This window comes from Triticum urartu, chromosome 5A (genome assembly GCF_056163025.1).
Source record: "Triticum urartu cultivar PI428250 chromosome 5A, HENAU_Tu73, whole genome shotgun sequence".
Classification (NCBI taxonomy): Eukaryota; Viridiplantae; Streptophyta; class Magnoliopsida; order Poales; family Poaceae; genus Triticum; species Triticum urartu.
The window spans coordinates 587,143,034-587,170,300 of record NC_141877.1 but is presented as its reverse complement, the minus strand read 5'-3'; the positions used below and the strand labels follow the sequence as shown (position 1 = coordinate 587,170,300).

At 51.5% G+C, this 27,267-nt stretch overlaps 1 protein-coding gene across 1 annotated transcript; it reads right to left on the bottom strand.

Annotated features, from left to right (window-relative positions):
- Positions 1-6,340: 6,340 nt before the first annotated feature.
- Positions 6,341-8,790, bottom strand: LOC147973104 (uncharacterized). Its single transcript, XM_087524574.1, has 3 exons — positions 8,612-8,790; positions 6,893-7,844; positions 6,341-6,607 (listed from the first exon to the last, which is right to left on the bottom strand). Exons 1-3 carry the CDS (start codon positions 8,788-8,790, stop codon positions 6,341-6,343), a joined length of 1,398 nt encoding a protein of 465 aa, XP_087380700.1.
- Between the last annotated feature and the right edge of the window lie 18,477 nt (positions 8,791-27,267).

The following is a 27,267-nucleotide window of genomic DNA, read 5'->3' as shown; positions in this document are numbered from 1 at the left end:
TAATACTATGGTTTAGCTGAGATGGTAGAGCGCTTGCTTGGCATGCAAGAGGTGCTGGCATCGTTGCACCGAATCGCCAACTGCTTCTCTTTTGCTGCTCTCTGTATCGACCGATGGACGATGGGCGTGGTTGTGCATTTCTATTTCGACCAAGCTGCTCTATTACATAATCTGTTTATCTCTCTCCAAATCCAAAAATGAAAAAGGGAATTGCAGGAGAGTGGGGAGCCGTAACATTTCAGTCTCGTGACAGGGCCGTACCTGAGAATTCAGAGGCCCGGTGCAAAATAGCACGAAATGAGGCCCTTTAGATAGAAAAATACTCCCTCCGTCTAATAATATAAGACGTTTTGTAAACTAACATAGCTTGCTAAAATGTCTTATATTTTGGGACGGAAGGATGATTTATTATATATTTAGCATACTATAAACATAATCTTCCCAATAATAATCCACCTTAGCGGTGATTTATAGCTTACAAAAATGTTTTATATTGTGGGACAGAGTAGTTATTTAAGTCGACAGAGAGGTCAAGAGAAAGGCGTGCACTTGTGTTTCTGTAGTGGCTTGCATTGGAATTTGGAACTGGCTAGCGTTGGTACTTGGAATGTTTTACAGGAGATGAAGTGTTGCTTGAATATTCCCTTGACTAATACTATTTATTGCCATTTAAGATATGTTTTGGGGCCCTAAAATTTTAGGGGCCCTGTGCCATCGTACAGGCTGCACCTGCCTGCCATACGGGCCTGTCTCGTGAAGATCCACAAACTCACGTTTCTCTTGGCGCTCCTTAACCTATGCCACCGTCACTATTCTCGATGTCTTCCATTCCCATAGGTTATAACATTTGTATTGTTTCCTCTCTCACTGTCTACTCGGTATCTATATGTGGCTATCACCTATTTGATGTACTAAGCTATATATTGTTATCGATATAAAGAATAAAAATCTACCGACATCTTGAGATTAATGGAAATAGGAAGGTTGTCATCTGCTCAAGTGAAGCTGTTGTAGTGTATATAAAGGGCAATGACCAAAAAATCACTTACTGCGACGAATACAATGGTTGGTAGCCATTCGTTATTTCCCCATGTGCTGAATGGCATCGGCACTAGTTGTGACCGTAACCAAAATTACGAAAACACGTTTTTTCAATTTGAATGGGTCTAACTTTTGTATCTAAGCACCAAACCATACAATTTGTACCTTTACGTTGGAAGATCATATACCTTTTGATTGTCCGACCATTTGGTTTTGATTTTGGATGACTAGAAGATGGTTTCACTAACATCGAAAGGATAGCAAGCAGAGGGGATAAAAATTTACAACAGTTCATAAAATCATCATATGAAGTTTATCTCCCCCCGACCTCTGGCCGCTGGGCGTATGACATATCCACACTTCCAATACATACATAATCAAATCATTGTGAGCCTTTCTACTGCTTTTGCCAAAATAAAGGTCAAAAGGAAATATGTAAAAGATAGAAAATGGAAAAAAATCACAAATCTACAATAGAAAATAGAACTGCTCATCCATGAGGAGACACTCATACATCCACATAAAGGCTAAATCTAGTAATTTCGAATTGTAGCTGGATTTTTTTTCATATTTCCTTATTTTTCAAGAGTATTCGTAGATCAATTTATGACTTTCAAAATTTCACAGCTTCATAATTATATTAATATTTTTCTTAAATACTTTTTTTATTTCTTATTTTTATTCTTTGGAAAACCTCAAGTTCTTGAAATATTAGAAAAACATGAAAAGATGGATAATTAAAAAAAGTAGGGATGTGAAACAATATATGCATAAGCAGCAACAATACTACATATGTACTTATGACCTCTATGGTTCAAATGATTTCGCAAGAAATTTCTAAGAATGAAATTATTAGGGATATTCACTATATGGGTTGCTAGTTTTGTAGATTGAGTTCTATAGGACATTTTCTAAGGATTTCTCTGCACTCATGTTTTCTTGATCAGTATCTCTTCAAAATATTCATTTTTTTCCTATGTTGTAATCGATTCAATTATAATTTGGTACAAATTCAATCATTTAGTATGAATCACGTGTGGGTATCATGTATTTCCCATTTACAGTTTGTGCATTAAGTTGCCTATAATCCATAGGTGCCATGATCCTTGTCTTTTCTTTACAAGAAGAGCCACTGATGGAAGGGCGGATGGTCACGCCTTTGATTTTGTTAATGGGTTGCTCGCCTAACTAAAGTACCAAAAGGATTTCATGTCTAACCAGAGAAACTTAAAATCTAAGCCCTTTGAAAAGCCTAAGGTTGTAGCTGTGGGCAAGGCTTTCGTTCAACTCGCTCCAAGTTCCGATATGTATGACTCTTAGATAGTAAAAATAGACCTCTTCTGTAGAGGCAAACCCTTAAATAGATAGAAATGACTTCGTATGTGGCGTGAGTTCGAATCCTAATAAAAGATCAATTGAGACTTACTCCACAGTTCCACAATGATATATATGCACTTTTCTAGTGTAGGCCAAATGAAATCATTTAGTCTACGTTCGTGGGAGCAACTAAAATGAATTAGAGTATAGTTTGCTCCTCATTCATGTTTGGCCCGTCTGTCAGCTGATGGGTCAAAGAATGGTGCTAGGGAGGGTGCTGATATGCCCCTTAGCTCTGCAGCAACAACCCTCTAGATTATGAGGCCGGGAGTGTCTTCCATCATGCCCCTACCTTATGAATGGATCGGGCCGAAATAAAGTGCATACATGGGAGGGTAGGGAGGCCCTCCACTTATTCATTAAAGTGGGAGGGCACCTTCAGGACTTTGCACTTCGTTATTAGTGCACCTAGCCCATCTACTCGCTCACCTTTTATCATGTTTGGCTAACTTGCACAAAAATACCCCTAACATTAAGAAGCATGTAACAACCTTGCGCTTTTCACTTTCTTACTTTTATTTCCCAATCCTAAGGACCATAGAGCCCCATATTGTAGGAGATCCTTCGGAAGAAGAGCATTGGTCTACATATTATTGGAGAGGGTTTGCATTAACATGCATCACAAGATCGAATTACATTCGAGTTTGAATTACTGTTGGAAATTTCAAGTTCTCAACATGTAGTTTTGCTTGGATAATGTATATAAGACTAGCAAGTGTTTATGAGTAAAGACACAACTTACCACTTACTATGGGTGTTAGGGTGGTTGAGGCATGTCTACACATATATTACAATTTTTGGTGCTCAATTCTTACATGTGGTGTGTTTAGAAGTTTACAAGATATTTTTGATTAATTTCAAATATGATTCAGTTATATGTATGGTGAAGGGGCGCTTTTACATGGACATGTAGTTCTGAGTGCATGTGGAGGCTGTGTCTTTGCATGTGCGTCGCCTAAGAGAAGTGAGCACGAAGAGGTAACAGTTGGCTTGGAAAATTGCTTCAACTTCTTTTGTTCCTACTTTCATATTATGTTTACTTTGAATAAATGTATTGGTTTGATGTGCATGTGGAGGGTGAGCTTTCATGATGATACATAGCGAAGAAGACCTTCCCGAACGAGGGCCGTCCAGTCCCTGGCCGGCTCTTGGTTCTTGAGCAAGCTCCTCCACTGCAGGTAGGATGATCATAGATGAAGAAAAGAGACTTTAGGCAAGTGGTTCTGGTAGCTTAGCTGGTTAGAGCAAAACAAGCAACGGATTGAGCAACTAGCGCGAAAGCCGTTACGCGTTAGCGCATCCGTTTTCTTGCTGGACTACAAATCCTTTTTTTTTCTTGTTTCAGTGGGAAGAGCAAGGGGCATTTCCCTTGAAATCCTTCAGTGGTTTGAATCCACATCTGAGCGTAGCTTGGAAAATTGCTTCAACTTCTTTTGTTCCTACTTTCATATTATGTTTTGCTTTGAATAAATGTGTTGGTTTGATGTGCATGTGGAGGGTGAGCTTTCATGATGATCTTTTTGAGCCTTTATGGGTTTTTACATATTTGCATTCTTGAATATATTTTAAATGAGTTTAAACTCAGTGGAACATACTTCACTCACTAAAAAGAACCAATTTCATTCTTTTCTTAAAAACTGAGAGTATGGAATATATTTGAAATGTTGATTCCTTACTCATTTCAAAAGAATTATTTTAGTCAAGTAAAAGCATGGTTCCAATCATTTTCGGAAAAGAGTGATTTCACTCGTTTCAAACAACATATTTCAAAAACTTCTAAATCATTGATTTCACTTAGTTTGTAAAAATTATTCTACTCTACTAAAGAAACAATTTCACTTATTTTAAATAAGATTTCACTCATTTCATACCATAAAAAAGGTTTCCACCCATTTCAAATATCATATTTTGGTCAATTCGAAAATTGATTGCATACATTTAAAAAACAATGATTTCACTCATTTCAACAGAATTATTCCACTCAATTCACAAAAATAGTTTCACTTATTTTAATAAATAACAATTTAAGTCATTTAAAATAACAACTTAAGTCATTTAAAATAACAATTTCACTCAATTCAAATAACAGATTGAAATAATTATAAAATAATTGATTTCACTTAATTAAGAACACTCATTTCACTAAAATAAAACAAAAGGTTCACTATTTGAAAGAAGTGATTTCACTCATTTCACACAATCGAAAAAGGGTTTCACTCATTTGAAAAGACCAATTTCTATCAATTTGAAAACTGGTTCCATTCATTCAAAAACACTGAGTTAACTATATTAAGAAAATCACTCATTTAAAAAAACTGATTTCACTCATTTTGGATAGCAAAATTTCACTCGTTAAAAAATTCAATCTTCTAAAAAAACTATTTTCAGTAAAACACCATTCCAGCTCTTTTCAACAAGCAGGTCTCACTCATTTCAAAATAATAATTTCGCTGGAATCAAAAACTAATTTTACCATGTTGAAATAGAGTGAAACAAGTGGATTAAGAAATTGATAATTAAAGGTGTTTGAAATGTATCCAAAGTGGTCTTGCTCTAAAGGTCTTGGCGCGAGGAGTTCAAATATGTAACAATACTCAATAAATAAAAATTATGGTTTATAAAATATAAATGATTTAAAGTTGTAAATGTGGAAGTAGATGATATGTTTGTTAGTGAAGAGGAGAGAGAGAGAGAGAGAGAGAGAGAGAGAGAGAGATTGTGTCACAAACTCTACTTAAGTAAGAATTAAGAGATGGACAGTGCTGTGCATGAGTTGTTTATCTGCCAATGGTGGGACCCAATATGAGAAAGATACCAACACTTGAAATCAGGAAAGGAAACGAACATACTGCTGGATTGAGATACTTCACAAGGTTGCGGAAACTCATTGGCTCGTGGGCTACTGGTACATAGCAGGGCGCCATTAGGACGAGGTTTGCACCGGTGCTGTAACTTTAATCTGCTCAACCGTGGATTGACCGATGCTATACACACGACATATTCGGACGATCTGCGGACGACACTACGCATCAAGCCGTTGATGTGTTAGAGCGAAAGCATACAACACCGTTCATTGGTTCGGCCGGTTAGTGTCGTCCGTCCAGTAGTTTCGGTCTGGATTATTCATGCCATCATTTTTGAACTGGTCATCTGGCTAGTCAAACGTTCTCACAAGGACTCACTAACGTTATCATGTATCATCAAAATAAAGTGCCCTTCTTTGGGATTGACTTCTGTTACAATCTGCTAGTAGCATCATAGAATTTCATGGTACGGGAGCGTCTCTGGTTGCAAGCAACTAGTCGATTATATTGTAGCTTCTTGGACTATACATGCAAGCACACCGTTTTGACTCTGTTCATTCTTAATTTAATTTTTCCCAAATTTACATTTAGATTTGAGTTGTTCTGTGTTTTCGAAAAATAATGGGAAAACGTGCAAATCTATTGGCTCTTGAATCTGCAACCCGCCACTTCATGTGAAGATTCTCACCTAGCGGTCTTTGAACCCTCCAACTATCATTTTCGTGGAATTGTTATTCTAATCCCGAGTTCAAATGCACCCACCATGAACAGTGAAATAAAAATAAGCAAATAAAATAAAAAAGAATTACGAGAAATTGAAAAAAAAAACCTTACATTGGGGAATTTTAACAGAAAACAAATACTTAATAGGAATCGGAGGGAGTATGTAGGAAAAACACGAATACACACAATTGGACAACCCTCAATAGTCAAACACCAAGAATACATATACTGAGACGTAAAGAAAAAGTAGGACCTAGGAACAACTGCATCGTATACAAAACACCGAGCTTGCATGTAAGAAAATGCACGTCGTGTCCAGTGAGTGACCTGGCGCCACACTCAGATGAACGGCGCCCTATCGTGCACAAGACGAGCGCACCGCCGCGTGGGCGCGCCTACGCTGACGGGGGCGGTGCCACGAACGGCATAGGCAGGTTCACACTCGGGACGAATGGCAATGGCGGCAGCGTCACCATGGGCACCACAATGGCGGGTATCGGCGCCATCGTCACCTGGGGCACGGTGGGGAGAGTGACCTTGGGCATGGGCGGCAGGACCCCCTTGGGCACGACGATGGCGGGCAGCCAGGACGAAAAACTAGTGGGGGCAAAGAGGTTTACTATTTTTTTAGAAACATGTATACGAACTAATGGGCAGACAATCTAAAGGACCAACCACACAAGCATACATATGGTGTCGAAGAAGCAAAATCATATAATTTATTATAAGATAATGTCATCACACACATAACTATGACATGTTCAGTGCCAAAATAAAAGTAAACTAACCACTTAAGACATAATAACTTGAGAAATATGGGTATGCTATCCCTTTTTGTTGCTATGTCCCTGATTTCTATCCTTCAAGCTGCATGAAAAAAAAATCATTTTTAAACATAGAGAGAATGTAAACATTGATAGATGAAAATAAAAGCTTGAGCACATTACCTCCTTCCGTTTCATTCCACGATGATTTTTTGCATGAAAGCGTTTAACTATCACCTCATTAGGAATAGTATCCAACATTTCTTTTTCCACAAAGCCAATAAGGCTATTGCTCAAATAATCATCACCCATCTTATTACGCAAAGCATTCTTCACAAGCTTCATTGCCGAGAAGCATCTCTCAACAGTTGCAGTGGCAACAGGAAGAGTCAGTACTAGCTTTAAAAGCCGATAGACAAAATGATAAGAATTATGCTTCTTTGTAGACACCATCAGTTTAGCCAGATCATTGATAGTTTCCAAGCTAGCAAATCTTGTATCATTGCGTACATTATCTATGTAGAGGCAAAGCTCTTTCTCAAAATAGTCTAGCTCGTTATCACTAAAGTCATTAGGATAGAACTTCGCCAACTTCATCAGCTTCTCATCATCATAGTGACTAAACCGACAACTTGGGTTGAAAGCAAACATACAACAAAGCAACTCATTGTTTATCTCATTGAATCTGTGGTTTAGTTCTTCTACCAATAAATCCAAAACAGCAAAAAAACAGTCGACCCGGTAATGATGCTCATTATTAATGCCAGTCCTTTGCCTTGGCTTCTTTGGATTTACATACTCCTTTTCCATGTCCATAACAGAAATATCATTCTTGTTGCAAAAAGAACATACCTTGCTCAGGAGAGGATTCCATCCATGCTCAGATCTAAGCTTATCTAGCTCTCGCTTAGCTGATTCCACATCTGATATAGCATTAACAATGTCCATATCCTTTCTTTGAAAGGTTTTTGATAGCCCATTTGTTAAAGCTAATATAATCATCATCATATGTAGGAAGAATGCAGAATCAAATGACTGGAAATATTTTAAAAGGCCACTGGCTTGACGTTGCTTAGTAGCATCTGAACCCTCTTCCTCCACATATTCTAGTACTTTTATCTCTCCATTAGCTTTCCTGGCAATGTCAAATAGTTAAATGATACATAAATTGACGTACATCAAGTCAGTATAATACTATAGTCTATATATTTTATTCTACTCCCAGCAAAACGAACCTAGGGTTTCAGGAGTGGTTAAACTTATTCATACGAAGTGGTTATATGAAGCTAGATTGAGTCAACCTAATTACTAACTTGTACCTTTTAAACAAGGAAGCAGAATAGACTAATACTTTGAAAATTATAAAGGAAAGATCAGAACTGAACCTAATTACTAACTTGTACGCGTCTTTTTCAGTTTTTCTCCTTAGGGACGGCAACCCAGGCCGGCCGGCCGGTCGGCGACTCGGCGTGTACCTGCAGAACTGCAGATCGAGGCCGATAGTTGGGCGTCGTCGGCGGCGGCGGCTTCGTTTCGCTTCAGCGGTCGTGCGAGAAGCCAGGCGACGGACGAACGATACGGTTTTCTTTTTGTTTGACGAACGCGTACGCTTCTAGCCTGCTCGTACGCATTGCCTCGTGTCTCGGGGGTGTTTGGTTCAGGGACTTTTTAGTCTCAAAGACTAGAAAAAGTCCCTAAAAAGTCCATAGAAATCAAACGGGAGGGACTTTTTCTACAGGGAGTAGAAAAAGACTCTACTAGAAAGTCTTTTTTGATTAGTCCCCGGGACTAGAAAAAGTCCTAGGACTTCTGAACCAAACACCCCCTCAATCTCTCTAAGATGGGCTCATCCGCTGCTGTCTTTTCTCTACAGAAGAGAAGATGGGCTGGGCTTTATATAACAGATCAGTAGAGAAGTAGCCAGGCAGTGGGGGCAAATATCCTGGGCCGAGCGGGAGCAAAGCCATGTATATGAAGCCAGGTATAAGTGGCCCAAAAAATCGAGTAGGGGCATTCGCCCCCACGACCCTGTACGTGCGTTCGCCCCTGTGCTGACTGGCGGGCAGCTGGAGGGCGATCATGTCCCAATGGAGGACGCGACCTAGGTCTTTAACTTGGTTTGCCAAAACGACGTGTACGGTAATCTTTGATCCACAGTAGGTACTTAGTGGACTTGACTCTTTATCATAAATAAGAGTTCTTACAAAGTTGTACTAAAGTTAAGACACATATTTTGAAACGGATAGAGTATTTTTTTCTAGTCTAAAAGACTAGCTGGAAAGAACCAAGACGACACGCCCCTCAGGTCGCTCCCATGGGCGGCTAGGGGGTGAACGCCACTGCCAGTCGAAGCCCTTCCTCTCTTCCTCTCCTCGCTTCTGCCGGTGGACGCCGCCAGGGTTAAGCCCGCGCGGCTTGGCGGCGACGGGCCATTTTCCTCCTCCTGTTGGTGCTATGACAACGTGGGCTGCTAGCCACGGTGGGATCTCGGGCGCTGCCCTTGTACCAGTGCGGGCACTGGTTGGGAGTAGCCGCGGTCCAGCACGGGGAGGCATGCGCAAGAGCGGTGTAGCATGGTTGCGTCGGGACGGCCGTGTCACAGCGATTTGAGGGGAGCGGCGATCTGGAGCACCGGTAGGGGAGCCGGCAAGGGGTGACCTAGCAAGGGGACACGCGACATGGGAAGGCGTCTGCGAGGGATGCACATGGAGCACAAATTCGGGCGGCCTCCACGGATCTGTTGCTCCGACGACGGGAGGCGCGTTGAGGGATCTGGCTGGTGCGGATCTGCTCGTCCGAGCCCAAACGGGTGTCCTGGGCGTGCGGGGGGTCCAGGCAGTGCATATCTGCTGTGTTGCCATCATGGAAAGGTCATTGGGCGTGTGAGGGGCTCGGCGGTGATGGTGGTGCTGCGGCAGTAGGGTGCGCAAGTGGCACGTGGCGACGAGGAAGTCGGCTACGGTGGTTTTGGTGCTCCTTCATCCACAGGCATGGTTCGTTGGTGGTGGTGGTGATATGGGTGGGCTTGTCGGCGTCTGTGCGGATTGATGTGCGGTAAAAGGTGTACTAGGAGCTTGGGTGAAAACCCTATCTCAGCCTTGTGTCATGACTAGCGATGACAGTGGTTGCGATTGTCATTGACCTTCTTGGAGGCATTGCAACTTTGCCGCCACACCCCTCTCACACGGATCTAGTCGACAATGCAGCTCCGGAGGAAAGCCTTGATCCCGGGTGATCGGACGATGGCGGCGCCTTGGTGTCGTTTTCCCTCCGGGGGTTCGTCTCTGGAGCTGGACATCAGCATGCGGGTAGTGGATGGCGTAGGTGTTTCACATTGAGGCTTCTGTGGCAACAGTAATGGGGGTGAGCAAGATCGGAGACGTGGCGTCGGTTGAGGTAGTCGGCTCTTCTCCGGCGTGTCTGCGGGATTGCCTCGGCTGTTTGTCATGGTGAAGTCGAAGCTGCTGTGGTGAGGCCCGGTGGTATACAATGACGGGCGTCAGGTGGTCTGTTTGGTGATCCTCCATGACACCAACTTGGCCTAGTTCTCCTTCGTAGTTTTCCGTTAGAGTTGGAGTTGCACTGTCTTGTCGCAGGTGGCTGAGTTTTGGCATGGGCCTTCATGTGGCTCCACATGGCTTCTTCAGTGTGGGCTGGGTCGATGATCGTCTGCTGCGAAGTCGGAGTCGTTTGCTCGGTGTTTTAGGGTTGGTGATGAGGCCTACTAGGGGAGGAGTGATGACGATTACGCCTAGGTGCGGTCTTGATGATGCCCTTGTTGGAGAATGTGCATGGGGTATTTTGTGTGCTGCTCAACGGTTTCTGATTATTTTTGCCCGGATTTTCATTAATTAATTAGACAACTCTCTTATGCTTAATTAATGGATGAGGGAAATCTTTTGCCTCCGTTTCGAAAAAAAGTTTAGCTGTCTTCTTCCACTTCGATCTTTACAACTAATAGTTATATACGAAACATAAGGCGGTAGAAGAACAACAACTGTAAAACAGCGCATAAATCAAGCCAAGGTCTTTTTGAGAAATCGTAACTCTAACACCGACGAATGCATCTCAAAAGAAAAAGGAGTGTACTTGGGCTATTACATGAGCTTTTTCCTGTTTACCACACTGACAGTCAATCGAATTGACAAACACGGTGTTGCAGCCAAAAACAATACACAACATTGGCTCGTAGATGGAAGGTAAGAAAGGAAGACAATGTAACATTTCACTCTCGTGAAGAACCAACATCTCGTGTCTCTCTTAGAGCTGCTTTACTTTTGGTACCACAACTATTCCCAATGTCTTCTATTCCCGTACGTAGGTTCTTATTACAACTGCATTGTACCTTCTCTCATCCTGTACTCTTTTTTTTTTTTGAGAATCAACTCTCATCCTGTACTTAATATGTCGGGTGGTGGGTGCGACATATGCCAACGGATGGCTTATCTTTGTGGGAACCAGTAAGACATCGCCGGTGCCTGGAAGCGGGATAAGGCAAAGACATGCACGCCGGCGGATCTTACCCAGCTTCGGGGCTTTCCGTGGAGATAACACCCCTACTGCTGCTCTGCGGGGTCTCCGCATGCTCACTCGATGAATCAAGTAGCTACACAACGCTCCTGGAGCTGTTTTGGGGGGAGGAGGAAGAAAGGGCACGGCTAGCCTGCTTCTTCTCCTTGTATGGTGTCTAGAACTAGCAGGGGGTCCAACCCTTTGCATGGGTGCTCCGGGGGGTTTATATAAGCCCACCCCCCGAGGGTACAATGGTAATCCGGCTGGGCGCGGGGCCCAGCCGTCTGTGACTGCGCTCGCCGGCTTCTGCGCCGGCTGCTGGGGCTCGCCGACTGGTGGGTCCCGCCGGCTGCCAACTCCTTGGTCACTGTGGCTTCATCTTGCTGACGTGAGCTTCATCGTGGTAAGCGCGGCTACAGTACCGCCGCCTGTCGGACGATCGCTGTAGCCTTACCGCGTCTTGTCTCCTTAATGGGGCGTCCTCTTCGAGGGAGGCGGCGAGCCGGCTGCGGGGAGCCGGCTCCGTCTTGGGCTGGCTGGTTGGAAGCGTGGCCGCCTTCGGCCGTCTCTCTACTTTAAGGGGCCCACCGCCTGTGGGCCACGCTGGCGGCCCGTCGTGGGTGACGCCAGGGTCAACATGGCAACAGTGCTGCGCCGGACGGGTCATGCCTACCTCGTACGGCGCACTGTGCCAGGCGTGCCCCGGGATTCGGGGGTGGCAGGCTCTTCTGTAGCCACGCCCCGTCGCACCGCCGTTAGTGGGTGTAAACTTTGTGGGTACGGTCTTGACTGCTTTACGGGGAACCGGCTCGAAGGAGCCGCCTTCTCACAGCCGGCTTCTTGGAGTCGGCCCTCTCGTGAGGGCTAAAGTCGGACCGCCTTCCGAAAGCCGGCCTTGATAGCAGCCGGTTAGGGGAAGGCGGCCCCATGTCTTGGACTCTTGTGAGCCGGGCGGGCTCGCAACTTTTTCAGAATGGCCAGGGGAAGCCGGCTAGGCTACCCATGGCTATTTACTCCGACAGTAGTCCCCGAAACTGATCGAGCTCCGAGGTGAGCAGTGGGGACGAGAAGCTTGGTCAGCTTCCTATCCTGAGGAGCCGGCCTCGCGGGCGTACGCCGACTTCAGATAACCCCGCGCAGGCGGGAGGAGAGGGGACCTACGTGCGGACCACGGGCCCTCTCGCGGCCACGTGGCGGCAGGATCCTGCGAGCGCACGCGCGCGATGGGACGCCCCCGCAGGCCCGGGCCCGCCACTCGCGAGCCTCGGTCCGGGCGCGGATCTCCCGTGGCCCACATGGCCGCTCGCCTTCTCAAGGCAGTTTCCGTCTCGTCATTAAGGATCGATAATCGCGGGGCGTGGGAGGTGGGCACGATCGACCCCCACGCTTCCCCACGCCATGCCTCCTCGGCTCCGCCACGTGAGCCTATAAGTAGGGGGAGGAGGGGGAGCGACAGAGGTTCGCGCGCTCCCTCCCACTCCGTCCCTCCTAACTCTCGTCTTCTTCCTCACGCTGCCGCCGCAGCCTCCTGTCTCAGCGCCGTCGCGTCTCCATGCCACCTCGCTCCCATGGCATTGTCAAGTTCTTGGGACGGCTCCAACGTCCATGAGGATCACGTGGAGTTCCTTCGCCAGACCCGGCGCCTGCCCGGCGCCGACCGCGTACAGGTCCGCCTGGCGCCCGAGAGGGAGATCTCGCCGGCGCCGGAGGAGGGCGAGCGGGTCGTCTTCCGCTCGCACTGCCTGCGCGGCTTTGGCCTCCCGGCGAGCGGGTTTCTGTGTTCCTTCCTCGACTTCTACAACCTCCAGCCGCATCACCTCACGCCCAATGCGGTGATGCTGCTGTCGGCCTTTGTCTCCCTCTGCGAAGGCTTCCTGGGGCTGCTCCCCACGCTGGAGCTCTGGGGAGAGTTCTTCCAGAGCAAGCTCGGCACAGTCGTCGCCGGCGTGCCCGCCCCCTGCAGAGCCTTCATCGCCATGAGGAGGGCGAGCGAGAACAATCCGTTCCCGCCCATCCCCCTGATCCAGTCAGTGAAGGTCTGGCCGAGATCTTATTTCTATGTGAAGAACGTCGCCGAGCGAGAAGACTACATCAACCTGCCGGCCTACGTAGCCGGCCCGCCGGCTGGGAGGCAGCCCTCGTGGAGCTTCCGATCCCGGTCGTTGTCCCCGGCCGGGAACGCCGCCATCTCCTGGCTTTGGGTGCTGATTCAGTCGGAAGGCTTGCGCGGGGCCGACTTGGTGGCCACCTTCGTGGAGCGCCGGATCCTTCCTCTCCAGAGCCGGCCCCATATGATGTGTCAGATGAGCGGCCGCTTCGACCCAAGCCGGCTGAGCACATGGGAGATGCCCCACGCGGAGGTGGCGCTCATGGTCAACTACATTGCCAATTGCAAGCTCAGTGGGGATTGGCAATACGGCAAGGCGCCGTATTCTCGCGCAAATCCTCCACCCGTGGTAAGTTTCTCTCTTTATCTTCTTTTTCGTCGTCAGCCGGCTTCGCGACGGACGGCTTCTGACCAGCCGGTTCTCTGTGCAGAAACCTCTTCTTGCGCCGCCGGCCGGGGTGGCTGGGATCGAACGCCAATACGCCCCCGCCCGCACGGTGGATGATGTTGACGACCCGGACTTGGGGGCGGCTGCCATGGAAGACGCCGTCGTGGGGGACAGTGCCGAGCCCGGAGGCTCAAAGTTCACCGCGAGCTTCGAGGACTGGCCGGACGATTTCGAAGCCGAAGTCGCTCCGCGTCGCTAGCCGGCGGCCGACCAACAGGGCGCGGGCTCGTCTGTCGCGCTGGCTGCCGGCGGCGCGTAGAAATGCCGGGCCGCTCTAGGCCTCTTCGGCAGTCGGCCGAAGAAGTCCAAGCCTTCCGCCGCGGCGACAAAACGGGATGAGGCGGCCGCGAAGGCGGCCCGCTTCCGTAAGGCTGTGAAACAGCCCCAGGCGGTCTCGGCGTAAGTCTTCAATTGCTTTGCCGCACTCGTCGTTGCCGTTCTCTTTTCTTCGAATTTCTTCTTAACTTTTCCTCGCTTGCTGGACAGGGCGCCGCTTTCCCTTGAGCGGGGCCCGGGCGGCTCCGTCGTGGGGCCGGCTGGAGGGTCCTCGAGCTCCCGCCGCATGGACCCCCGCGCCGATCTTAGGGAGGCCACAGAGCGGAACGCCCGCGAAGCGCGGGAGGAGCGCGAGGCGGCGGAGAAGGTGGCCGCCCAGGCGGCAGAGGGGCAGGCCGAAGCGGTAGCCAAGGCCCAGAGGGAGGCGGCTCCCACAGAGACGGAGGCGGAAAGCTCGCGCAGTCGGCCTCCGCTGCTCGCCGTTCCTCTCCGAGTCGTGGCCCCCGACACCCCTTTGCCCATGGCGGAGGAGATCATCCAAGACCCACCGCTGTTGGGGAGGGAGGAGGACCCCGTGGCCTTGGCGGGGAGAATGCCGCCTGCGGCGCCAACCGGAGCGGGCCAAGGCGGTCAATCATCAGCGGCGCCAGAGGAGCCGGCCGGAGGTGAGCCGGAGAGCAGGGCCGGCCTCAAGGTGCAGCTGGTGCCGGGCCGGCGTGCTGGAGGAGGCGCCGCTCCGCCGGAGTTGCGCCGAGCCGCGGGCGCAGGCCAGCCGGCTGGAGATCTGGAGGTGGCCAGCTCCGCCGTGTCCGAGTGGACTCCCAGCGGGGGGACCGGCGAGCTGGAAGCGGCGGCTCAAGGGGTCCGGAGCCGGCTACGAGCTCAAGCCGCCCTGCTGCAACAGCTCAACCAAGAGTTCTTGTCGACGCGAACCACTGTCCGGGTGAGCCCTTCGCTCTGGCTGCTTTGCTTTCTTGATTTCTTCCGTGGGGGCGCGTCAGCGCACCCACTGGGTGTAGTCCCCGAGATTCGGGCCGACTGCTACGTAGTCGGGTCGGATCTTTCTCGACGGCCACCTTACTTTGCTTTCTTTCTAAACTTTCAGGAATACCACAACCTTCGTGCTTCCGCCTTCGACTCCCAGGCTCGAGAGTTGAGCCGGCGGACCGACAACCTGGCCGACAGCCGAAGTAAGTACTTGGTTTTGTTTGTCTCCTGTGGGGGCCCGTCAGCGCACCCACTGGGTGTAGTCCCCGAGATTCAGGCCGACTGCTGCGCAGTCGGGTCGAATCTTTCTTGACGACTCTTTTCTTATTGATTTTTCTTTTTCTTTGCCTTCAGGGGCCAACGCCGACTTGCGGAAGGAGCTTGGCGAAGCGAAGGCCGCCCTTTACGCCAAAGAGGCCGAGTGCACTGCCTTGGTCCAGGAACGGGATCGCCTGGCCAAGAAGCTAGCCGACCAAGAGGAAAGCCACAAAACGGCCCTGCAGGCGGCGTGGGAAAGCGAAGACGCCTTGATGGCGGAATATGAGATGGCGGCGGCGACCTGGTCTGAGACCCGGCGAGGCCTGGACGAAGGCTTCGGCCGGATCGAGGACTTGATCGATGGTAAGCTGCCTTTCTCGGCCCTCCCCTGCCCCTTGCCGCTTGGCTTTTTTTGACTTATCTTGAGCTCTTGCTTATTGTTTCTTGCAGATTACTTCCCAGGCTACTCCGCCTTCGCCGCCCAAAGCATTGAGGCCCATCGCGAGGCGCGCCGGCAAGCGGGGGCCGACATCGTGCCGGATGCAAACCGGACCCTTGAGGAGCAGCTTCTGGCTGTCCAGGCACGGTTGCAGCCGGCTCATCGGATGCTTCGCCGGCTCCAACGTGCCGGGGCGTAAGTGCTGGCCACCCTCTGGCCCGGCGAGACGATCCCCCGCACTCTGAGCCGAACTGCCGACTGGCTGGAAGTCGCAGTTGGTCGCTTCGAGGCTTGGAAAGCGTCAGCGGCCCGCCTCGGAGCTGGGCGGGCGTTGGAATTCGTCCGGGCTTGGTACCCAGGGCTGAGCCTGGACCAGCTGCGCACTTGGCGGATGGAGGCCGACGCGGAGCTGGAGGCGGTGAGGCCGGCTATCGCCCAGCGGGCTTCAACGATCGCCGAGTGCACCAAACATTAGCGTTTTCGCACCCGAAACTGATGATGACGGTGTCGCGCAGCCGGGGGAGTGGTTCGGGCTGAACCCGGCGGTGGGTGAGGACTCGGCGGAGGAGATCGCCTCCAGCGACGAGGGCGAAGAAGACGAGGACGACGACGGCGGAGACGTCGAGCCGGCTAGTGGAACAACCAGCCGACCTCAGGCCGACCGTGCCTCCAGCAACGAGGCGCGTGGAAGTGCGCCCTCTGCTGGAGGCGGTGACCAAGCCGAGGTTCGTCAGCCGGCCGCTCCTTCAGCCGGCGCGACCGTCTCCGCCAACCAGTCGGCCGCTCCACCAGCTTGACCTGCCGTCTTTATCTTTCCTGCTTTGTTGTCTTTGAACAATCTTTTGTTAAGTTTCGCAGTTCCACCCACTGGGGGTGTATCCAAACTATGTTGAATGCTGGCCTCTTGGAGGTCTTTTTATGTAAATATTATCATGTGCATGCTTGGTTTCCATTCGCGTATGCTTGTTTATCCTTAGGCTTTTTTCCTTTGCCGCCTTCCCTCTTTGGGGAGGCAAGTACTTGAGCTTTCTTGGATTTAAAGTAGAGTGAATGGAAACCGGCCGGCCGGCTACTCTGGTAGCCAGTCGGCGGTGTGGGAAAAACCGGCTTTTGTTATATTAGTCCGTCAGTCCCTAGCCGTTTTTCGTGTGGGCGGTCGTTCCTACCTTTAACCCTTGCCTGCCGGACAGCCGGTTCTTCGAACTGCGACTTTGGCAAGGGAAGGCTTGAGAGCCGGCACACTACTTGTCTGACTGCGGGTAGGACTTCTAATATAACTTCAATTGGCCAGTCCCCGAGCCGACTAGTCGAACTCGGTGCCGGACGGAAAAAGTAAATGATACGACAAGGTTATAAGCATGATACTTTTCATTCATAAATAAGGGATGGCAGTCCCCGAGCCCCCCTCGGGGAGCCTATTGTCTTGTACTTAATACAAAGGTTAGCATGATACATACTGCCTTTCAACTGTAAAATCTTCGAAGGAGGTTGGCGTTCCATGGCCGTTCCGACTCCTTGCCGGAGTCGTCTCTCTTGCGTGCCTTCGGCTTCTGTGCGTCGATCAGGTAGTAGGAGTCGTTGCCTAGAGCTCTGCTGATGACGAAAGGGCCTTCCCAAGGGGCTGAGAGCTTGTGCTGGCCAGCTGTTCGCTGAATCAGCCGGAGCACAAGGTCGCCTTCTTGGAAAGATCTTGGCCTGACTTTGCGGCTGTGGTAGCGGCGCAAACCCTGCTGGTAAATTGCAGACCGGCTGAGAGCTAACAGCCGGCTTTCTTCCAGCAGGTCGACGCCGTCTTCTCGTGCTTCCTTGGCCTCCGCTTCCGTGTACATGGTTACTCGAGGCGAGTCGAATTCGATGTCAGTTGGGATGACCGCCTCGGCACCATACACAAGGAAGAAAGGGGTGAAGCCGGTTGACTTGTTTGGTGTAGTGCGCAGACTCCAGAGGACAGCCGGCAGCTCATCGAGCCAACAGCCGGCTGAGCGCTCCAGAGGTACAACCAGTCGGGGCTTGATGCCGGAGAGGATGAGGCCGTTGGCTCGCTCGACCTGGCCGTTTGACTGCGGGTGGGCGACGGACGCTAAGTCCAGCCGGATACCTTGGGCTGCGCAGAAACGTGCCAAGGCTCCTTTGGCGAAATTCGTGCCATTGTCGGTGATGATGCTGTGCGGCACGCCGTACCGAGTTGTTATGTCCGCGATGAATGTCACGGCAGTCGGCCCATTCAGCTTCTTGATCGGCTTCACCTCAACCCACTTGGTGAATTTGTCCACGGCGACGAGCAAATGCGTGATGCCGCCGCGCGCCGTCTTGAATGGGCCTACCATGTCCAGGCCCCAAACGGCAAAGGGCCAAGTGAGGGGAATGGTCTTGAGTGCCGAAGCCGGCATGTGTTGCTTGGAGCTGAAGAGCTGGCATCCCTTGCAATGCTTGACTAATTCTTTGGCGTCGTCCAAAGCAGTCGGCCAGAAGAAACCATGGCGGAAGGCTTTGGCGACAAGTGATCTTGAGGCCGCATGGTGGCCGCATTCTCCTTGGTGAATGTCTGCGAGGATTGCGATGCCCTTCTCTTGCTCGACGCATCGCTAGAGGACTCCGGTGACGCTGCGCTTGAGTAGTTCTCTGTTGACGATTGTGTACGCTCCGGCTCGACGCTGGATTTGTCTTGCTTCTGTTTCGTCAGCCGGCAGGTCTTGGTTTACTAGGAAGTTGAGGATGGACTGCGCCCATGACGGGGCCGCGACTTCTTCTACTGCCAAAGTGGCTACTGCCACCAGGGTGGGCGGGCTGGGCTGTGAGGTGCTGGAGTCAGCCGCCGGCTGTAGTGCTGGTGCAGCCCCCGGGCTGGCTATCGCAGTCCCCGAGCCGGCTACGGCAGTCCCCGAGCCGGCTACCGCAGTCCCCGGGCTGGCTACGGCAGTCCCCGAGCCGGCTGCCGAAGTCGCCGGGTTGGCTTCTTGATTCTTTGAGCCGGGCCTGGCCGCATCGGGGTCAGGCGGCACGAAGATGGAATCGGATTCCGGAGACGGCTTGATGGACGGCTTGAGGAGGCGTTGTAGAGCGACGCCGATTGGAATTGCTTGCCGAGTGGAGCCTATTCGAGCCAGGGCATCGGCTGGCTCGTTGTCGGCTCGAGGTACGTGGATGAACTCGCATCCTTCAAAGTATCCGCTGAGTTGTTGGACCAGGAAATGGTAGCTCGCCATATTCGTGTCCTTGGCATCCCAGTCGCCGGATGACTGCTGGACTACCAGGTCCGAGTCGCCATAACATAGGATCCGGCGAATGCCAAGTTCTTTGGCAAGCCGGAGCCCATGTATGAGCGCCTCGTACTCGGCCACATTGTTGGAGGCGGTAAAGTGGATCTGTAGCGTGTATCTGAGCTTGTTGCCTTTGGGAGAGGTAAGGACGATGCCGGCTCCCAAGCCGGTGCGCATCTTGGACCCGTCGAAGTGCATGCGCCAATGGGTGGAGTCGGGAGCCGGCGGCAGGTACTGGGTCTCGGCCCAGTCGACGAGGAAGTCGACCAGTGCTTGGGACTTGATGGCAGTGCGGGGCTGATAGAAGATCGTGTATGGGGCCAGCTCGATGGCCCATTTCGCCACCCGGCCGGATGCATCTCGGCTGCCTATGATCTCGGCTAGCGGGGCAGTGCATACGACAGTGACGGGATGCTCTTGAAAGTAGGGCTTCAGCTTCTTGGCGGTGAAGTACACGCCGTAACACATCTTTTGGTAGTGCGGGTAGTTCTGTTTTGAGGCGGACAGCACTTCGCTCAAATAATACACCGGCCTCTGGACCGGCTGGGCTCGGCCTTCTTCCGGGCGCTGGACTACGATGACGGTGCTGACCACCCGGCTGGTTGCAGCGATGTAAAGGAGCATGGGCTCTTTCTCGGTCGGCGCCGCGAGGACAGGCGGCGTGGCCAGCATCTTCTTCAACTCGTGGAAAGCTTGGTCGGCCTGGTCGTTCCACTCGAAGTGAGTGCTCTTCTTCATGAGGCGGTAGAGGGGGAGGGCCTTCTCTCCGAGCCGGCTCATGAAGCGGTTCAAGGAGGCCAAGCACCCGGTGAACTTCTGAATGTCTCGAAGCTTGGTAGGGATCGCCATTCTTTCGATGGCTTTGATCTTCGTCGGGTTGCATTCGATGCCGCGTTCGGAGACCAGGAAGCCTAGAAGCTGGCCGGCTGGCACCCCGAACACGCATTTCTCGGGGTTAAGCTTGATTTGGAACCGGCGCAGGTTCTCAAATGTTTCCTTGAGGTCTTCCAGCAAGGTGCCACGCTTCTCCGTCTTCACCACGATGTCGTCCACGTAAACGTGGGCATTCCTGCCGAGCTGCTTGAGGAGGCACTTCTGCATGCAACACTGAAAGGTGGCACCGGCATTTCTCAAGCCGAATGTCATAGTCAGGTAGCAGAAGGCTCCGAACGGCGTGATGAAGGCGGTCTTCAGGCGGTCATCCGGATCCAGCTTTATCTGGTGATATCCAGAGTAAGCATCCAAAAAACTCAACAGCTCGCATCCGGCTGTGGAGTCTATCACTTGGTCTATCCTTGGCAGGGCAAAAGGATCTTTGGGGCAGGCCTTGTTGAGACTTGTGTAGTCTATACACATGCGCCACTTGTTATTCTTCTTTAGCACAAGGACCGGGTTGGCGAGCCACTCTGGAAAGAAAACTTCCATGATAAAGCCAGCCGCCAAGAGCCGGGCTATTTCCTCCCCTACAATCATGCGTTTCTCCTCCGACAGTCGGCGAAGGGGTTGTCTGACTGGCTTTGCGTCTTCTCGAACATGTAGTTTGTGCTCGGCGAATTTCCTCGAAACACCCGGCATGTCCTTGGGGGACCACGCAAAGATATCCCGATTCTCACGGAGGAAACCGGCGAGCTCGCCTTCCTATTTGCTGTTCAGGTTTGCCCCAATGACGGCAAACCTCTCTGGACGCTCGGGGTCAAGAGGTATCTTCTTTGTCTCCTTGGCCGGCTGAAAAGACCCTTGAGTATCATGCTCCTTGGGGTCGGGGGACACGGCCGACTGCTTGCCGGCTATGGCCACGACTCGGTCCAGCATCTTCTTCTCTTCGGCGATCACAAGGGACTCGGCCAGCCGGCTGCTGGCCGCTGCGCACTCGGAGGACTTCTTGTAGTCACCGGCTACGGTGATGACGCCTTTGGTGCTTGGTATCTTCATCTTGAGGTATGCATAGTGGGGAACCGCCATGAATTTGGCCAAGGCAGGTCGGCCCAGCAATGCATGGTAAGGGCTCTCCAGGTCCACCACTTCGAACCAGATCGCTTCCCGGCGGAAATGCTCCTTGTCCCCAAAAAGTACATCAATCTTGATTTTGCCAATGGGGGCGCAGGACAGGCCGGGTACGATGCCGTGGAACACTGTCCGTGTGGGCGTGAGCTGTTTTGTCTTGACGTTCAACTTCTCCAGGGTGTCACGATACAGGATGTTGATGCTGCTCCCGCCGTCTATCAGCACACGGGAGAAGCGGGCGGCGCGTCTGTCCATTGCAAGGGTGGCTTCCAGGACCAAAGCATAAGAGCCGGGAGAAGGCATCACCTCCGGATGGTCGGCCCAGCTCCAGCTGATGGGCTTTTCTGACCAGTGCATGTGTCCGGCGGGGTTGGCAGCGACCACGCTGACTTCCTGGTGCTCTCGGTGTTTGCTGCGCCGGTCTTCGGGCTGGCTTGTGAAGACGATGTAGGTTGCTTGCTCGTCAGGAAACTCGTCGTGCACGACTCCGACTGCGGGCCGAGCGGCCGGAGGCGGCGGAGGCGGAGGCGGCGGGCCGGCAGGCGGAGGTGGCAAGAGCCCCTCGCCCTTAGAGATTCGGGTGAGCCAGTTGCACTTCCGGGTCGTGTGGTTGGACGGCTTCGCGCCGCTGTGGAACTTGTAAGGGGCGTCGAGGGTTTGCTCGTAGGAGAAGGCGGGCTGCCAAGCCGGCCTGCCGCCCTTGGGCTTCTTGGGCGCCGGTCGTTCTTTAGGCGGCGCATCTTCGACCGTGGCCACCTGCCGGCTAGCGGGAGGCGGCGCGGGGCCCTTGCGCTTGTTGTCGTTCGAGTTGGGGTGTCGGCCGGGTTCTCCAGCCGGCGTCTTGGGCGCCGGGTTGAGCACCTTCCTGGACGCGTCTACCCGAAGCTCGGTCTTCATCGAGGAGTCGGCGGTGGCGTACTTGTCCGCTATGTCCAGAAACTCGTCGAGGGTAGCCGGCTCGTCGCAGAGGAGCTTGTGCTTGAGGAGGGTGCCTTCTCGGCACCCGGCTGTGAAGTACTCTATGGCTTGCACCTCGTGAACCCCTTCACAGGAGTTGCGGAGCTCGGCCCAACGCGTGAGGTAATCGCGAGTGGACTCGGCGGGGCCTTGTACGCACAAGGAGAGCTGTCTGGGCTTGGGAGCCCGCTTGTAGGTGCTGGTGAAGTTGCGGATGAAGGCTTCTGTGAAGTCTAGCCAGCTGTTGATGCTACGCGGCTTGAGGCTGTTGAGCCAGGTCCGCGCCGTGCCCTGCAGCATGAGGGGCACGTACTTCATGGCGACTCGCCGGTTGCCGTTGGCTATGCTAATTGCGGTGGAGTAGTCGATCAACCAATCTTCCGGCTTCACGGAGCCGTTGTACTTGGGCGTGTCTCTTGGGAGCGAGAACCCTTTGGGAAAGGGCTCGTCGCGGATGCGGGGGCCGAAGCAAGGCGGGCCGACATCGTCTTCTTCTTCCAATGCCAGGGATCGCGCCAGGCGGTCAAGCCAATGACGGGCGTCGTTCTCGCCGATTCCTTCGTGGCGGCCCAGCCGGCCGCTGAGAGTTGGGTGCGCCACTGGCGGTGAGGCGGGATATCTCTCTCCTCGGGGCGGAGGCGGAGGCGGGTCGCCCCGCCACTCCATGGCTCGGGGATGACCGTCCGCGTCCCGCTCGATGGAGATCCGGATCCGGCTGCGGCTGGTAGCCGGCTCCTTCTCGCGTCGCGCACGGGTATTGCTCGTAGTCGGCGTCCGAGACATCGCGCCGTGCTCTCGGCGCGGGGGAAGGCTTTCCGCGCGAGCGTCGGCTTCGTGCCGCTGCACGGCGGCGTCAATCAATTGCTGGATGCGCCGGGTCATGTGGGGAAGGTCTTCGGCTTCCAGGCCGTCCAGCTCGTCTACGGCCGCCTGGGCGGCACGCAAGTTCTCGAGCGGAGTGGCATAAACCGGGCGATCGACTCCCAGCGTGTCGGCGATGACGGCGCCGCGTTGCTTGACAAGGCCGGCCCGGCTTGGCCCGCCTGGGGCCGGCGTGCCGAAGGCTGCGCGGTCAGCCTCGCGCCGGTAGGCCTCAGTGAGGCGTCTTACGGAGGCCAGCCTCCGGCCCTCTGCGAGGAGAGCGAGGCGGCGTGCTTCCAGTGCTTCGTCGTCGGCGTCGGCCGGGAGAGGAGCGGACAAGTCGTGGGCCACCGCGCGCGAGGCGTCGCGGGCGCTCTCATCGGCCGGGCCGCTGTGGCCGACAACCATCACTTCGGCGGTGACAGCATCGTGGCCGTCGGCTCGAGGAAGCGGGTCGTTGTAGATCGCGACGTTGGTGGGAAGGCGTCGTAGGAGGCCGTGTCGGAGTCGACAGGCATCAGGTCGGTGGAGCCAACCGACTCCAGGTCCGCAGCGGGCCCGCTGGAGACATGGAGCTGGCAGAGAAGGTTGGCGAGGCGGTCAGTGCCCGCATCGGAAGCGAGCTCGTCGGAGGTGGAGGTCTTGTCGGGGAGATCGGCGAGGCCGCTTGCCGCGCAGATGCTGGTGACGCCCTGCAGTGCGTCGTGGCAAGCGCCATCGGGCGTGCCGGGCTGGCTACGCTCGCTGGGGAGGAAAAGGGTTCCCGTCCAGAACAGGTCTCCGGACGACGGTGCGCCTGGCCCCACGGTGGGCGCCAAATGTCGGGTGGTGGGTGCGACATATGCCAACGGATGGCTTATCTTTGTGGGAACCAGTAAGACATCGCCGGTGCCTGGAAGCGGGATAAGGCGAAGACATGCACGCCGGCGGATCTTACCCAGCTTCGGGGCTCTCCGTGGAGATAACACCCCTACTGCTGCTCTGCGGGGTCTCCGCATGCTCACTCGATGAATCAAGTAGCTACACAACGCTCCTGGAGCTGTTTTGGGGGGAGGAGGAAGAAAGGGCACGGCTAGCCTGCTTCTTCTCCTTGTATGGTGTCTAGAATTAGCAGGGAGTCCAACCCTTTGCATCGGTGCTCCGGGGGGTTTATATAAGCCCACCCCCCGAGGGTACAATGGTAATCCGGCTGGGCGCGGGGCCCAGCCGTCTGTGACTGCGCTCGCCGGCTTCTGCGCCAGCTGCTGGGGCCCGCCGACTGGTGGGTCCCGCCGGCTGCCGACTCCTTGGTCACTGTGGCTTCATCTTGCTGACGTGAGCTTCATCGTGGTAAGCGCGGCTACAGTACCGCCGCCTGTCGGACGATCGCTGTAGCCTTACCGCGTCTTGTCTCCTTAATGGGGCGTCCTCTTCGAGGGAGGCGGCGAGCCGGCTGCGGGGAGCCGGCTCCGTCTTGGGCTGGCTGGTTGGAAGCGTGGCCGCCTTCGGCCGTCTCTCTACTTTAAGGGGCCCACCACCTGTGGGCCACGCTGGCGACCCGTCGTGGGTGACGCCAGGGTCAACATGGCAACAGTGCTGCGCCGGACGGGTCATGCCTACCTCGTAAGGCGCACTGTGCCAGGCGTGCCCCGGGATTCAGGGGTGGCAGGCTCTTCTGTAGCCACGCCCCGTCGCACCGCCTTTAGGTGGGTGTAAACTTTGTGGGTACGGTCTTGACTGCTTTACGGGGAACCGGCTCGAAGGAGCCGCCTTCTCACAGCCGGCTTCTTGGAGTCGGCCCTCTCGTGAGGGTTAAAGTCGGACCGCCTTCCGAAAGCCGGCCTTGATAGCAGCCGGTTAGGGAAAGGCGGCCCCATGTCTTGGACTCTTGTGAGCCGGGCGGGCTCGCAACTTTTTCAGAATGGCCAGGGGAAGCCGGCTAGGCTACCCATGGCTATTTACTCCGACATAATATGTATATGTGACTATGACCTATGTGAGATACTAAGATGTGCTGTTTCTACCAACACCTTGAGATTAAATGGAAATAGGAAGGTTGCAATATGCGGGCGGCTAGCATGAAGATACGGTGGTGTATATAAAGGGCAATGACCTGAAATCACTATTCACGAGAACAAAGGTCGGTAGGCATTCATTTTTTTCATGTGCTGAATGACATGGTGTTTAATCGTAGTCAGCGGGTTGTGGATTGCCGGAGTATTCAGGTTGACCGTAGAGTGGTCGAGGGTGGATGTTTCTCCTCCGATGCATGCGTAGCGGCATATGCGTACATTAAGGTTCACGGCACCAGTGGAAATATTCGTCGCTGATGGGGCAGGGGCACGCCGACGAACCTCCATAGACATGAGGCTCGGTGGCATTCGCCTCTTCTCACATGGAGGACGCTCGGGAGTGGTCTCCACGTATGGTGGATGTCGGAATCGTAGAAAAAGATCTATTTATACTCCCTTCCCGGTTCCACGAAGAATTTTTTTTTTTGAATCACTCGCTTTATTACTATTGCATTGCCACTATCTGCTTCGGTACACCCCCTAAACACATCAAAGATCGAGATCGGCTCATAACCCTTCATAATTAAGGGCATGATGGCATTAAGAATTAACTGGCAAAAATGGCCGTGCGTTGCAACGGGAGAAAAAATAGTGTTTATCACCAAAATTAATTGCAAAAAAATAAATCCTAACACAGAAAATAAAAATCAATTAATGGCAAAATCTGCATACAATTTACACAGAAATTGTGTTTTTTATAATATGCATGAATAAGCATATAATAGTGAAACTTCACAATTTTTTTTCCTAAAAATGAATGAATTGGTGACATTGGTATTACCCGTAAAGAAGAAAGAAAATAAAACAAAATCAAAACAATGAAGTTTTCGAAGAAAGAATGAATTGGTGGCATTAGTATTACCTTTTGAGAAGAAAGAAAATTAACAATATTAAGCATAATGAAAAAAATGTGCACATAATTTAGATGGAAATTATATATTTCTATAATATGCAAAAATAAACATATAATATAGTGGGATTTAAAAAACATCACTAAGAAGGAATGAATAGTGACATTGATATTATCATTAAAAAAGAAAGGAAAAACAAAAAACCATTTTTTATAAGCTAGAATGAATTAGTGACATTGGTATTACACTCTAAGAACGAAAATGTTTTTTTAATCTATTTAATAGTGCAATTTTCGCACTCTAATATAATTTATACATATGATATATATTTCTTACATGTATACATTTTGTACTCACTCAACATCCACAAATACCCATAAAAAGCGGCTAAAGAAGAAAAGAAAAAAAAATGCAGACAAGCCGAAAATGAGGAAGCACTCTAAGCCTGTAAACAAGCAACACGAAATGGGTTTCAGCCCAATAGAAAATCGACTGAACCAAAATAGTGGCCAGTCAAAAATTAAGAACAACTAGTTAAAGAGTGCTTCTTCGAGAGCTGGCTGGCGTTTAGGTGAGGGGAGCTGGCCGGCGTTGCAGCTTCGATCTGCTCAACCGTTTCGTTCCTGCCATCATTTTTCAACTGGCACCGTCAAAGTGCTTCGCGAAGGTGCGCTTGGTCTGACAGCACTGTACGACTGTGTATCTTCGGAGTAGGATTTTCTACAAGTGCTTGCCACAGAACTAATTAAGGATTTCAATGGTGCAAAAGTTCTCAAAAATTCTAAAAAAAATACTGAACCAACACACCTATAATATAACATGATCCAACGAAGGGATTAAAAAAATACGACTATATGTGTCCTGGACAAAAAAACAAATAGTTCAGTATATATTTATGTCGCAGTGAGCTGAAATGCTTATTATTTTTGCCGAGGACACATAGATGCTTATTTTGAGAATCCCTCAGTTGGATCATCTTATTACATTAGAGAGATGCTTCCATATTTATTTCATATTTTTTGATAACTTTTGAACCGCTAAAAGTTTAGGGACACTTAACTAGTTTTGAACTATTTGTTTTTTTGTCCAGAACATCAGCATGCGGGGAGTGGATGGATGATTAGAAGAGTGGTTGATCAAATAATCAACCGTACATGTGATTGGATGATTAGAAGAGTGGTTGCACCCTCAGCCCACCGGAGATCAAACCCGATGTACACCCACGACCTTTGTGGTGACTTTGAATAGATCACGCATGATCAATACCATGGTTAAGTTCAATTTATCGGTTGGAAAATCTCAATTTCCTGAAATATAATCTTTCATGTCATAAACTTATATAGGCATTACGTCCGTGATAAGTAGCCCATTAATCCAACTGCATTTACTACTGATAGTTAGAGCACCTCAAGTTGAAAAAACTACAAAGCACCACTCATTCTAAAGAAAAACTCATTGAACTTGGCTAGAGAAGATAGATAGATCGAAAAGCATGCAAAGCTATTTAATTATACAACAAGAAAATCTCAAAAGATTCAACTGCTTTC